The sequence below is a fragment of the Harpia harpyja genome, chromosome 3, assembly GCF_026419915.1.
Source record: "Harpia harpyja isolate bHarHar1 chromosome 3, bHarHar1 primary haplotype, whole genome shotgun sequence".
Lineage (NCBI taxonomy): Eukaryota > Metazoa > Chordata > Aves > Accipitriformes > Accipitridae > Harpia > Harpia harpyja.
In genome coordinates this window covers 76,005,345-76,018,082 of record NC_068942.1, presented here as the reverse complement: position 1 = coordinate 76,018,082, position 12,738 = coordinate 76,005,345, and the positions used below count along the sequence as shown (strand labels likewise).

Sequence of the window (12,738 nt, the reverse complement as noted above, 5' to 3'; positions counted from 1 at the left end):
ACCCGGCCCCTTCCCGGCCGCGCCGCCATCATCTCCCCGCGCCCCGTGGCGGCCATTGGAGCCGCCCGCCTCGTATCCAGGGAGCCGGCGGCAGGAAGAAGCCCAGCCCGCCGCCATGGAGAGCCCCGGCGGCGTCACCGACAAGAAGAGGTACCGCCGGCCGACGTACGCGGCCTCCCGAGCGGCCCGCCCGCGGTGCCGGGGCTCGGCCCGCGCCGGCAGCGCGCTGCCCGCCCCCCGCTCGCCGCCCGGCCCGGGGGGGGGGCCGCCTCCTCTCCCCCCCTCCCGCCTCCGCCATCTCCTCCGGTGCTGCCGGCGCCGTTCCGCGGGCCCCCCGCCGCCCCTCGCTTTGTGACCTCGGTCCCCCCCCCTTCCCTCCCCGCGCTCCCCCAGCCCGCGGAGCGCTTCGCTCTTTCATTCTCCTCCTCCTCCTCCCCGCCGTCCACGTCGCCATTTTGTCGGCGGGGGGAGCGGGCCGGGGCGCCGGTGCGGGGCGGGGGGTGTGTGGGGGGGGTCTCCCTGCGGTGCGGCGCGTCTCCCGCGGCGGGAGCTGTCCCGCCGGCCTGGCGTGGCTCTCGGGTCCGCGGGTGGGAGCTCGCGGCGTGTTTTCTCCCCGCGGGGCGTGCGTGGGCCCCGCTCCGCTCCCCGCGCCCTCAGCCGTTGCGGCCGGGCGGCCTGCGCGCCGAAAACGAGGGACAACCGGACCGGGGGAAGGGCAGGCGGCGAGGCCGAGGGGTGTCCGCGGGGGTCGGGGGTGTGTGTGTGGGGGGGGAAGCGCCTGGCTTCGGCCGAGCTGCGGCGGTGCCGGGGAGCGACCCGGGGGCTGGCTTTGCTTCTGCAAATGAGCGGGTAGGAATTGATGGTGCTTTATTCCAGGCGGTCACCGAGCCTGTGGGGATCTGGTTTTGTGCAGAAAAAGGAATTCCGTTTTGGAATCTGGAAATATTAAGCTTAAAAAAAACCCCAACCCGCGACGGGAGGGGGGGGGCGGGGAGGATGGCGGCTGGACAATGTGAGTTGAGGAGTATGAATAATTCACCAAGGATTGTTAGCTCAAATTAGGAGGGGGAAATAAAAGCCTTAAAAGCCTTTGTTGCATGGTGAAGTTAGGGAGTTTGAGTATTTGGGTGACCAGATTTCTGCGTTGGTGCTCCACCGGCGTGCTTTGTGGAGGGATTAATTGCCATAATCGCCATCCGCAGAAGACGCCGTTTGTTTATATTGATATCGATACCTTTTTTTGTTTTTTTCTGAGCTGGGTTTTCTCTGCTTGTGTATCAAAAGGTCACCTGAGTAGGTTAAACGCAGCAAGTACTAAAGCGTGTAAGTTGTGTCGGAAAGGAGACGGGCTGGCTTTTAAAATGGATGGTGAGCTTTGTGCTGAGCTGGGAGTGCAGAGCGCTGGGCTTGTGAACAGGGAGTGCTTCACCTCTAGGACAGGATCATCTCGGTGATAATTTGGTACAGGGGGTGTGGTGGGGGAGAAGCAGCTTTTAGTCTAATGAAATCCGTACAGTGGGGCACCTGGGGGTGGCACCGGTTCTGTAACCTTTGTTTTTTCTACTCCAAGCTAATGGCTATTCAGAAGCCTGGGAGAAAATGTTGCAACAGAGAAATGATTATTCTGTGCTTTGCTCTGCTGCCCTAATTTAGTGGCAGGTCTAGAAAGGGGGTTTGAGACTGAAGTTGTTCTCTGTTGCTGGTTTTTGTTTTGGTTTGGGGGTTTTTTTTGTTGTTGTTGGTTGGTTGGGGGTTTTTTTGCCCTTAAGCATTTGTTATTTTTTTACTTACCATTCTGTCCCACTTGGGTACTTTTTTTTGCAATTTCCTTATCCTGGATGTAATCTGCTTTCTTCAGAATGTAAGAATCAGTATGCAAAGCTTATCCTTCCTTCCTAAAGGCAGGGCTTAAGAAAGAGAATTTGTTGTTTTCTGTTTCCTCTAGACCGAGTTCAAAGTTGGGAATGTTTCTTATAAAACAGTAAAGAATATTCAGATTACTTCTGTTGTAGGGTTTTAATCAAAAACATAAAGCCGTATCTGTGGTACGCTCATCCTGGGGGCTGTGAATGTGCAGTAGAGCAAAGATGGCTAGGCAAAAAAGGAAGGATATGAGCTCACCAGAGAACTTATTGAAAATCTCAAACATGTCTCAAGAACCTGGGTTGTTTTAGAAGGGCTTAGGTTTGACAGTGTCCATGTTCAGAATACCTTTAAGGGAGAAGACCTTCCAGTCCTATTCTTCAATGATAAAACTTTGGCTGATTGTATATATAGTACACCTCAATTGTGGCATGTGTTAAGATCCTTTTATTCCTTGTGTCTCCCTGTGTTTGTATTTGGATAGCATTTAGCTCTTGATAGTCAAAGTGAAGCTTGTTGTTTGCTTAATTGCGTGCTGTGAGATGCAGAAATTACAGAATTTGACCAAGTGTGTGTCTCAGTCTTATATAAGTGAAATTTAGTCATAATAGTGCCTGGAAGTGTGGATTCATTTACTGGTTTGTTGAATCCATTCTTTGATGTAGTCCCAAGCTTCTCATATACCTGTAAGGGTCAAGATTCCATTAGAAACAAAATATCAGCAACATGATTAGGTATTGAGTTTTTTGGGATTTTAGCTATTCTTCAGTAGTTGTGTCACTTTCATGTGCTCCTGGGTTTCCCCCTATGCGCTACAAGGAGTGAGTCTATCTCAGTGCATGGAGTGGGTAAAACAGCACTGTTGGGAGCTTTGTTTGGTTATCGACTCTCATTTGATTCAAATTTAAGGCTTTTGTTGAGAAGTATGCTGACTTTTCTCAATAATCCTTTAAGAAACTAGTGCGTGGATGGCTGATGCTATGAAAAGCTCTTCCCCAGGTCTGTGGTGTGACACTTCACTATTAGCAGAATAATTCCTGCACCATTTTAACTAAATGAGCCGTTTAGGGTTACTGGTTACTTTGGTAGTGGCTTGCAGCTCGTAGATACACTAGAAAAATGGATCTTGGATTGTTTTAAGCCCTTACTTGTAGCATAAAATACATATTTTTAATGGTATGGGTGCTAAATAAAACAGAGAACCAGGAGGGCTTAAAAAAAAGTTTTCCTGAGTGCTCATTCTGAGTCTTAAGATGGTATAAACCAGCAGAATTTAACATTCTGACTTGAGTGCCTTGCAGAAAAACTTCAGCTTTTCAGTTTCTCACAGTTGGGACTTGAAACTTAACATCTAGTGTCTAAGGGGATGATTTGAAAGACCAGGGTTTTGCTGCTGGATCTCTGCCACTGAGGTCCAGCTCCAAAATCTGTTTGAGAAGCCTGGGTCCTGTGCCGCTAGCTCTGAGGGGCAGTGGCTACTGCTGGTTTTTCTTAAACCCATGTGAGGTCTTTAGGATTGTATGTGCCATTGCTTTTTGTGTGTTAATTTCAACGCTGGTGGAACTGAGCCACCATTACTAGAGTCGAAAGCGAATACAAACCCCTTTTGTATATACTCTAAGTGTACCTTTCTGTGTGTTGTAAGAAGAGGAGAAGTCTTTCAGTAAATCTCCTGTAGAGTCACCCCACGGGTACGGGGAGGGCAGAGTGGTTTCTGGCTTACAGAATGGTGTTTTTACTGCTTTCTGGATTTTTCTGGATTGTTTGCCTTGCCATAGGGCTTACCTTGTGGTAGTGCCTGTGTTGTCTGTTCTTTGCCATTTCCTCAAACGTGAAACTGTTTTGAATTCCTTCAGTAAAAGTGATCAGAAATTACTTTCCAGTGCCTGCTAAAGATGAAGGCAACAGCATAGTGCTGCTGCCCTTCCTCCTTGTTATCAAGGCACTAGAAATCAGGGAATAATAGCTGTGGAGGATTTGCCTACTCCAGATATTTTCCATAATTCTGCTCTGTTGGTGCTTTGGTTTCCTTTTATCAGTGAAGGTCTGAGTATTTGGCAGTATGTTGATGGAAGCAGCGGTTCCATTTTTTGTTTACAGTTGCGCTTGCTTTGCCCTTTTAAAACAGTGTCTCCAGTCTGCAGCCTGGGTCTCTTGGTTGGCATGCCTGAAATACCAACAACTGGTCCACACTTAGTGGAGAGGTCTGGTGTAGATGTGATCAGATGGTCCAGGTTGTCAGGTGGTCTGTAACAGGGTGATGGAATGGTAAGAGGCTTTTTTTTCAAGTACTTTCAAGCTTTTTTAGCAACTCTGCCTTCTGTAGAAATGCTCTTCCTCTCCGGTGTCTCTGGAGGCACATCCTGGACCATTTTTGGAGAGGGTGGCAACAAATGTAGCTGCATACTGTTATCAACAACTTAAGTCTGGCAGTTAAGTCAACTATTGGTTTTAAGGTGGAGGTGTGAAGTGGATAATCCCTCATTTAATTGCCATCCCCATTTTCTGGTTGGTTTCTCGCTTCTCAGAAATGTCCATCAAGGGCTTATTTCTGTTAGGCGAAGATCATGCTGAAGTATGTTCTTTGTAAGCCTCGAGAAGCTGAGAAGCGTAGTTGCATGCTGTGTTTCTACTGCCACCAGAAGAGAGGCCAGAGAAGACTATCCTGCTATCATATGTAAGGCTTCAGTCAGCAATGTAACATGCATTTACTTAGAGGTGCTTGCTTCCTCCTCTGCATATTGTGAAAGCAACTGTAGACCTTTGTTCCTCCCTATCCTTGAACTATAATGCGTGGAGTTTATAAGGCTGTTTCCAGGACTCTGCTGATGGTGAAGTGGAAAAAAAAAATTAGTCAATAATAACACTAGCAAATGTCAGCAGTGTTGCAGTATAAGCCCAAACCCTTCTGAGGTTCTTAAGAGTACGCATGTTCACATTGGTGTGCCTCTAACCTGAAAGCCTTGAAGACTCTTGCTGAGCCTACATAACACAATGGATTGAGTTCTTGAATGTGTTCGTGTTGTGCAATAGTAATACTGCACCAATTTATGTTAGAAGGTTGGATTTCAAGTAGGCTCGCGTGAGATTTCTGGTATTAAAGGGGACATTGAGTGACAGAAACCACTGATTTTTGAGTAATTTTTTTTTTTGTACTGCAGAAGAGAATTTGGCAGTATTATCTCAATTTATTCTTGAAGAGCTTGGTGTTATGATATGCCAACAAAATAATTCTTACATGATTGTGAGTATGCATTGTTAAGTAAACCCAGGAGGGAAGTACTGCGTGGCTCAGCGGTGGTATACGAGAGCATCTAGATTTTCCTGATGATACTGCTCTTTCAAGGAGATGCAAATACCGATCCGATTACAAGATGTGTTCTTTAAAAAACAAACAGCTTCAAAACAAAAACAAATCTTGTAAGAACCTTAGCAAGAAGGTGCAGTAACCCTTTTCTAGCAAGCTGATGTCCAAAAGGAAGGAATGTTCCAGATTACAAGTCATCAGCTCAAATGCTCCTTTTATCTTCACATACACAGTTATATAGGCAGGTGTTTACATGCCTCAGAAAAACCACCTAGGTAATGCATGGAAAGAACTTGGACCTTAATCATGTTTTCATGTTATAACAGCCCTTTCTCTTTTGAATTCAAGAAAGTTTGAGCATTTTGAGCCTCTCTTGAGAAACCGTCTTTGTATTAGAGCAGGTGGAAGAGCATGCAGGAGAATCTGAGTTTTCCACTGAGTATTGGTCCAAAATGGGAGGTGCTTGGGGGTTTTATGACACTGGGAACTACAAAAATGGCCCAGGAGAGAAGGTTAGCCTTTTTACTGTAACTAATGACTGAAAAATCAGGAAAGATACAGGTTTCCAAATTACCATTGGATATGAAGGCTATTAAGGTTTTCCTCTACTGAGATCTCTGCTATTTAGCTTAGAATAAAAGTCTCTATGAAAATTAAGTTCTGAAATTACTAGAAACATGAACATGAAATCAAGTGAATACATGCCAGCATATATATTTTTTTAAATACAGTTTATGTAGGTGACGAACACTTTAGGGTTCTTTGATGTGGAGCCATTGCCTCAGTTGAAGCTACGCCTGTTCATACCAGCCTGGGGGTTTGGTCCAAGATCTCAGAGTAAGTGCATCGATAAAGAGGAGTTTCATTGTATGCATAATCTGTCATTTCTTTCTGTTGAAGCCTCATAATACTGGGGCTTGTACAAAAATGTAGCCTTTTTAAAACACTGAGATATTTTGGTACTGAGACATTTGAAAAATGGCTCTGCTGGCGCTGAAGAACTGGTGCTTCAAGATGATCCATTAGTTGTTTCTTAAAGATATCCAATACATAATAAACTGTGTGTGTGTTAGGAGAGACACTGTGCAGCTTCTGTTTAATTTGGTGTGGTGTGAAGGAATGCTTGTCAAGCATTTTGAGGAAAAATGTTAAAACAGATCTTGAAAATCACTACATTAAAATAGAGCCTGAAGTTCAAGTGAAGAATTGAGGAAACTGAATCAGCAGCACTGAACTGTGCTACTATATTTACAACAGTGGAAGGTTTTACCAAGTAACTTATTAAATAACCTTTCCAACTCAATTTGTAATAGTCCTGGAAGTGTTACTTGAAAAAGATGACCCATTTTGTTTACCAGAATGAGTTGTTTCACTGTCAATCCTAAACCAAAACCGGATTGGTGTTGCGTTATGAAAATGCGTGTATTTCAAGAAGCAAAAGAATTTGAGGCCAAGGTTCCTGTTTTTGTGAAGTTATTTCATGCTGCTCGCAAGAGAGAATAGTAAATGGACTGTTATGCTAGAAGGGGAGTTACTAGAGGCTTACCTCCTTACGTTTGCCCCCTGCTCACATCCATTGGAAGAGGTGGGAATATGCTCCAAGGAACAGAAGACTTGAAGTAATCCATGTCAAATATAAAGGCTGCCATCTCTACTAACTAAGCTAAAGAAATGAGAAGCTCTACATGGTTTAGCTGGGGATGGGAGTATTTGGTACTCAGTCCTTCAGAAAGGACTTTTTCCTTGTACCCTACTGAATCTACTGGATGTTGAGCTGACATTGCTGCAGGCTTTTTATCCTAGCTATTGTTGTAAGCGTTTTTCTTGACTGCTTAGTGGATCTGTTTGTTCTTTATTCATACAGAAAAATAAAATTTTATATTTCTTACTTCTGGGGTTTTTTTAGTTCTTAAAACCTTTGATCATAAAATACCCTGTTAACTGAAAGCAGTTGCGGAATGTGAGGTGAAGGGACAAGAACTTGGATGGAAGCAGCAAGGGAAAATGTCCAGCCTCCAGTATGGAAAACCTGAATGCAATGACATAAAATAAATTATATATTGTAAAGCCATGATTTAGACTAAAATTAGTTACTTTATCAAGAGTCTGCATCTGTCTGAAAATAGACCAGTTCGTAACTAAAACATTGTTAACTGAGAGCCTGACAGATATCTTGGGGATATGTTTTGCATCTTTTTTGTGAGTTTGGTAGAAGGAAAAGGAGGAGGGCTGAAGGGAGGGGAGCACTCAGTGGCTAGTTCTGTCAAGCCCATGTCCAGATATCTCTTTTGAAGAGCTGTGTTTTTTCTGTAATAATAAACGCATTTTAACTACAACGTATCTTTCATCCTGAAGGGCAGAGCACAGATAATTAAAAGAAAAAAAAAATTGCTGTATTCTAGGAAAAAGCCAAATAACCTAGTTGAAAAAAATTAGAATTTTCTTAAAAACAACTGCTGTATGCCATGTGGTTATTTTAAAATAGTAAATTACTATGCAAAGGTAAAATATCAGTGGGTTACATTGTGTAGTAAGACACAGCAGAATCACTTCACCACGTTCTGAATTAGAAATACTAATTTTGGAAGCTTTTACCTTCTTACTCACACTTTCTAAAGTGGGGAGTTAGTTGGGGTTTCAGGTCAGTTCAAGGCCAAATCCAGGTGATGGATAATCTTGGCAGTGTGGTCCTGTGCTGGCTTCAGGAGTTTCAGGCTCTGCTGCTGGCTCTTATGTGCCATAATTTACTTATCTGTAAAATGGCTGTTTATATAGACTTCGCGGTCTTGACAGACTTTACTTTGTAAGTTAATGCATAGCTCAGTGGACTCTCTTCTTGCTGCCTCTCCCCACTATCATTTTGCAAACGGCAGTGGGTTTCAGTGTTCACTCGGAACGTTTGTGCTGCTGTAGCTAATTCAGTCTGAACTGCCTGCTTGCTCTCTTAGTTTGTTAGGGTTTTTTCAGTTAGGGTTTTTTTGATGGTAGTCAAGTTATGGTAAATGCCTGTAACTACCCGCATGTAAAGAAAATGGTTTAAATTGCCATTTTAGAAGGTAATGTACAAAGGAATGAATTTTAATAGTTTACATACAGAGGTGTTGTCTCTGCTTGGTTATTATGCTAGTTTCTGCAGTTAAATCTCTTGAATCTTTTTGCTCTCTGTAAGGAAATTCTGATTTCTTTTCTGAGTTGGATTACTAGGCTGTAATGTTCATTAATTCATAATGAGCAAGGCTTTCTTCTAGAAAATCAGATGCTTGTGTTTACACATGAGATTCAGGTGTGGGGGTTTTTTTGTTTCTTTGGTATTTTCCTCACAAGAACTCTCTACACAGACTATAAAATAAGGAGAACTGGTAAATAAAATTGGCCATAATGGCAAAAGCAGTAATACTGAAAGTAAATCATGTCAAAGCAAGAAGAGGCAAAGCTGTAACCCCGAGTTCATTGTGAACTAGTAGCTGAGAGATTGCACTAATTCTGTAATGCAGCTATAGAAGGAAGGAGCACCCCTCCTAACCAATTTGGAAAAAGTAACATTTATGGAGAATTTGCAAATACATTACAGTTCCTGGAAAGCCTGCCTATTCAACTGAAAATTCAGACTTTGCACTAAGTGTTTGAGAGCGCAGTCTGAAATGTCTTTTCCCCCACCACTAGGAGGACTGTTTGGATACCAGAAATGAGCAGCCCCGTAAGCCAGCACATGAGATGAAGCTGGTCCTCTGGCCCCTCTCCTCCCCACCCCATTGCCTGGGTTTTCTTGTCTTTAAACAGCAAAGACTGGAGCTCCCTTGCAAGACTGACTGTAATGGACCCAGTTGCCCCTACTTGTAACCTGTTTTTTTGGTTGTCTGCGGAGTGGTGAACAGTCTGGGCTGCTGCATCTTGGTTGCTGGTCAGGCCAGACAAGTATGTTACTGCTGGGCTGGGAGGCAAGAGGGAATGGGGCTTTCGGGGCTGTCTGCGACTCTGGACAATGTTTGTGTGGGTCTGTCTCAAGACTTGATAGTGTTAATGCTACAGCTCTGTCACCCCTAGTTGACCAACTTCAATTAAAAAGTATTTTTAGGGGTATAAGGGGGCTAACTGGCATGTTCTCCATCTATGCCAGGTGGAAGATGAGAGGCTTTTGGTTTTTGGGTGGGTTTGGGGGGGGGGGGTTGGGGGGGGTGTTTTGGTTCTGTTTTTATTTGGAAGAATACTTGCATCATTAGCTCACTATATATTTAAATAACTGGATTTGAGCCATGTTCTCTTACATTATAAACCCATTTTTCATATGAAGTTGTCTTTAGGGAAGTTGAGTACACAGTTTTAGGTTTCTCTGTGCTAAGTGCTGGGCTTGCCTGGGACTTCTTTCCATGGAAGAATAGTTTAGTAAGTATTGTGGATAGCAGCTCTGGACAAAATAAAGATCTAACAAAGAGTGAAGAAAAATGAATGGCTGCATATTCAGCACAGTAAAAGGAGTAGAGCTCTGTTGTAACAGTCTTTGGCAGTCTGCGCCTTTTAAGCGAGCTTGTATCTGGTCAGTATTTTCTTGGTGTGCTATTGTGCTGTAGGTGAGAGCAGCCAGCATGGACGTGCCTAGGGTTGAGGTCTTCAGATGGTCCACATAAACACAGTTAGTTACGCTGGTATAATGATACCAGAGTTAGGGTGTTCTGCTAGGTATGGCCGCAAACTGGGAGTTGCACCTTTGTCCCATACAGCTGTGCTGGCAGAAATACCTGGTTTAAGCTAGGCATGAAAAGACTACCGGGTTTTGTACAAACCGCAGGAATGAGTTCAACCTTAAAAGCTAAATATGAAGCTGCTTACAGGTCTACTTTCAAAGTTCCGATACCATCATGATGACATATACTGTTAATGTATTATTGTATTGTAATAGCTGCGCCTTTTTTTTTTTTTTTTTTTGCATAATGAAGAAAAATTGAAGCTGCTTTGTAGTGGATATGGTCTTTGTGACTCCATTTCTAAGCCGGGTATTTCCCATGCTAGTTTTATAGTTTGAGGAGAGGTTGTCTCTAACATGGACATACCAAGTCTGAATCTTGTACTGGCAAATGATGGGGATTGATGGCAGAACCGAAAACTAGTTGAAGTTCAATAGTGAGATGTTACCAAATCTGAGGCACATTATTCATTTGGATTGTATTGTTTCTACATGGTATACTTCTATGAAACTGTTTAAGAACAGATACCATGATAAATACAAACCCACTCAATTGTAGAAAACAGTTCTAAAGAGAAATATGTGAATTGCTATCGGAAGATGCTTATAATTTTTTTAGAATGTTCTCAAAACCTGGATCAAGAAAGATGAACCTGGATTAATAATACAGGCACAGTATTTTACATGGGAGTTGAAAACACCTATAGGGCAAAATCTAACTGATGAGAGAAACAGAATGGGAGAAAGGCTAGAAAGTAGATAGCAGTAAAACAACATACAGGAAACCCGCTGATTTCTTGTGTTAATGTAATATTGTGTACACAATGTAAAATTTTCCTTAACACTGGGTGGTGATTTAAAAAGCCAGGAGATAAAGTTGACATGCTAATGTTTTAAGATCTGTCCATTGACCATTTTTAATCTAGTTATTTTTAATTAAAATTTATCAGTTACTGATGGCATTTTCTAGGGTTCTTTTTGGTCTTACTTGCTGGTGGTAAATAAGCAGGAACAAGTCAGCTTTAAATGTAGCCATTGATTAGTTTTACGCTCAAGGAGATGAAAACCGTGGGCTATATTTAGACAATTGGGGAATTGCTTGTAGAAATATGCAGCAGTGGGCAGAGGGGTCTTTGGGATGGTGTGGGGAACAATATGTTGTTTGAGACACGCTCTGGCCCAAATGGTTCATATGACCATAATGACAGGAGTTGCACATTTGAGTAGAGAGGCCATGTTAACATCTGTAACTGGTGCACATGGGATTGCTGCTGGCGTGCTTTGTTCTGAAGGCTGTTGGGCCAATTCTTGCTTGCTGTAAAACTTTGTTTATATTCACATTGCTGTATTTTAAAGCCTTTTTGATTTGAGGCAGTGAGTGGGAGCCTGGGTAATGTTCTTCCACTGAGCTCTTGGTTCAGCTGCAGTGAATCCTGGTGGTAAAATACCTTTTTGCTCTGAGTCTCTAACTCAAATATCTTCTGGAACTCAGATGTTTATTCAGCTACTGCGTGTAAACATCTCTTAGATATAAGAAGTGCCTAGTATTCGGTTTAAAACTGTCAGTGAAACACTGCTTTCTGTGAGCTATGATGCATAACCTGCTTTGGATTGCTTTCTGCTTCTGTATTCTGGTGGTGGAAATACAAAATGGAAATGAACGTCTGGCACTGAAATTGTGCAGGAAACATCATACCTGAAAATGCATGCAATTTCCTGTCTAGCACTGGCATTTCTGATATTTTCATTGCATGTATAATCCACTCTTCAGCTGAGATTTTCTTCTGCGTCTTTAGGTGTTTTTCTTTCATGCAAGACTGATAGCAGAAGGTTGCAATACAGCTCTTAAGTTTGGGGTTTGTTTTAAATGGAGCTTGGGTTCCTGTTGTCTCTACAGAATGGTATTTTTGTTGTGAAGACCATGAGTTTTACACGTGGGCAGTTCTGAAAATCTCTTAAATTATACAATTTATTTAAGCTTATTTTGTGCCAGTTCACATCTTGCTGTTTAAAGTCCTCTTCCTTGAGCTCCCATTCCCCCCCCCCAGTAGAGAGGGAGTTTACTTAGGAAATATACTTTCTTTCTCAGGAATTCAACATCCTTTAATTGACTACACAGACATTTGTGGGCAGCTACACATGCTGATTTTGTGTGTTTTCATTTACTTTATGCAATTGTAAGTAACAAAGATTAGAGTAGTTGCAACAGTAAAGGATTTTATTTTGGGGGGGCTTTTTTTTTTTATTTGGTAGCATCCCGTGTTGAGGCAACTCTGACTTCACTTGGTAATTAAACCTCATTTGTGAAAGACCTTTTCCCTGTTAATTTGATCCATTAAAGAAACGCTCTTTGAAGCTGGTAGTTAATCTTCCTATTTAAATTGCTGGGTTTTACTCAGATTGGTTACAGCTTAGTTTTAAACAGCAGCTAAAAATAGCAAACTGTTGTGCTGTACAGTTTAAATATCTATCTATAGTAGTAGCCTTTCTAGAAAGGAAATACCTAGTAAGAGGGAGAGGAGACTCTGCTGCTCGGACAGCACCGGTTGGTACCAACATTGCACTTTTCCTTGAGTTTTGCCCATCACAAAGTCAGGCAGCGTTCCAGCAGGCAGCACTCGATTCTCATACTCTGGGATTAATTTTTAACAGAAGCATTATGAGCTTGATTTGAGCAGCGTTTCGGTCAGTAATTAATAATTCAATGGTTGTGAGAAGCTTTGACTTCATGTTGAAGTCTACTGCTAAGCGTGCTAAAACCACGCAAAAATCTAGAAAATAGCGGAAATATTTTCAAGAATGTTAGGCTTTCAGAAAGAAAATAGAAGGGAAAGGGCTGAAATTGCAACTTGTGAGGTTAGCATCTATTTTCATCTCCTGCGTTGTC

At 42.7% G+C, this 12,738-nt stretch overlaps 1 protein-coding gene and 1 long non-coding RNA gene across 2 annotated transcripts in view; one reads left to right on the top strand and one right to left on the bottom strand.

Moving 5' to 3' along the window:
- Positions 1-12,738, top strand: part of HIF1A (hypoxia inducible factor 1 subunit alpha) — a 32,562-nt gene continuing 19,824 nt past the window's right edge. Inside the window, exon 1 of the mRNA XM_052783454.1 lies at positions 1-150. Within this exon, the coding sequence (XP_052639414.1) occupies positions 116-150 (35 nt within the window). The 5' untranslated portion in view covers positions 1-115. The remainder of the gene's footprint in view (positions 151-12,738) is intronic.
- Positions 4,385-12,738, bottom strand: part of LOC128140062 (uncharacterized) — a 33,206-nt gene continuing 24,852 nt past the window's right edge. Inside the window, exon 5 of the long non-coding RNA XR_008234604.1 lies at positions 4,385-4,688. This is a non-coding gene — a long non-coding RNA (uncharacterized LOC128140062). The remainder of the gene's footprint in view (positions 4,689-12,738) is intronic.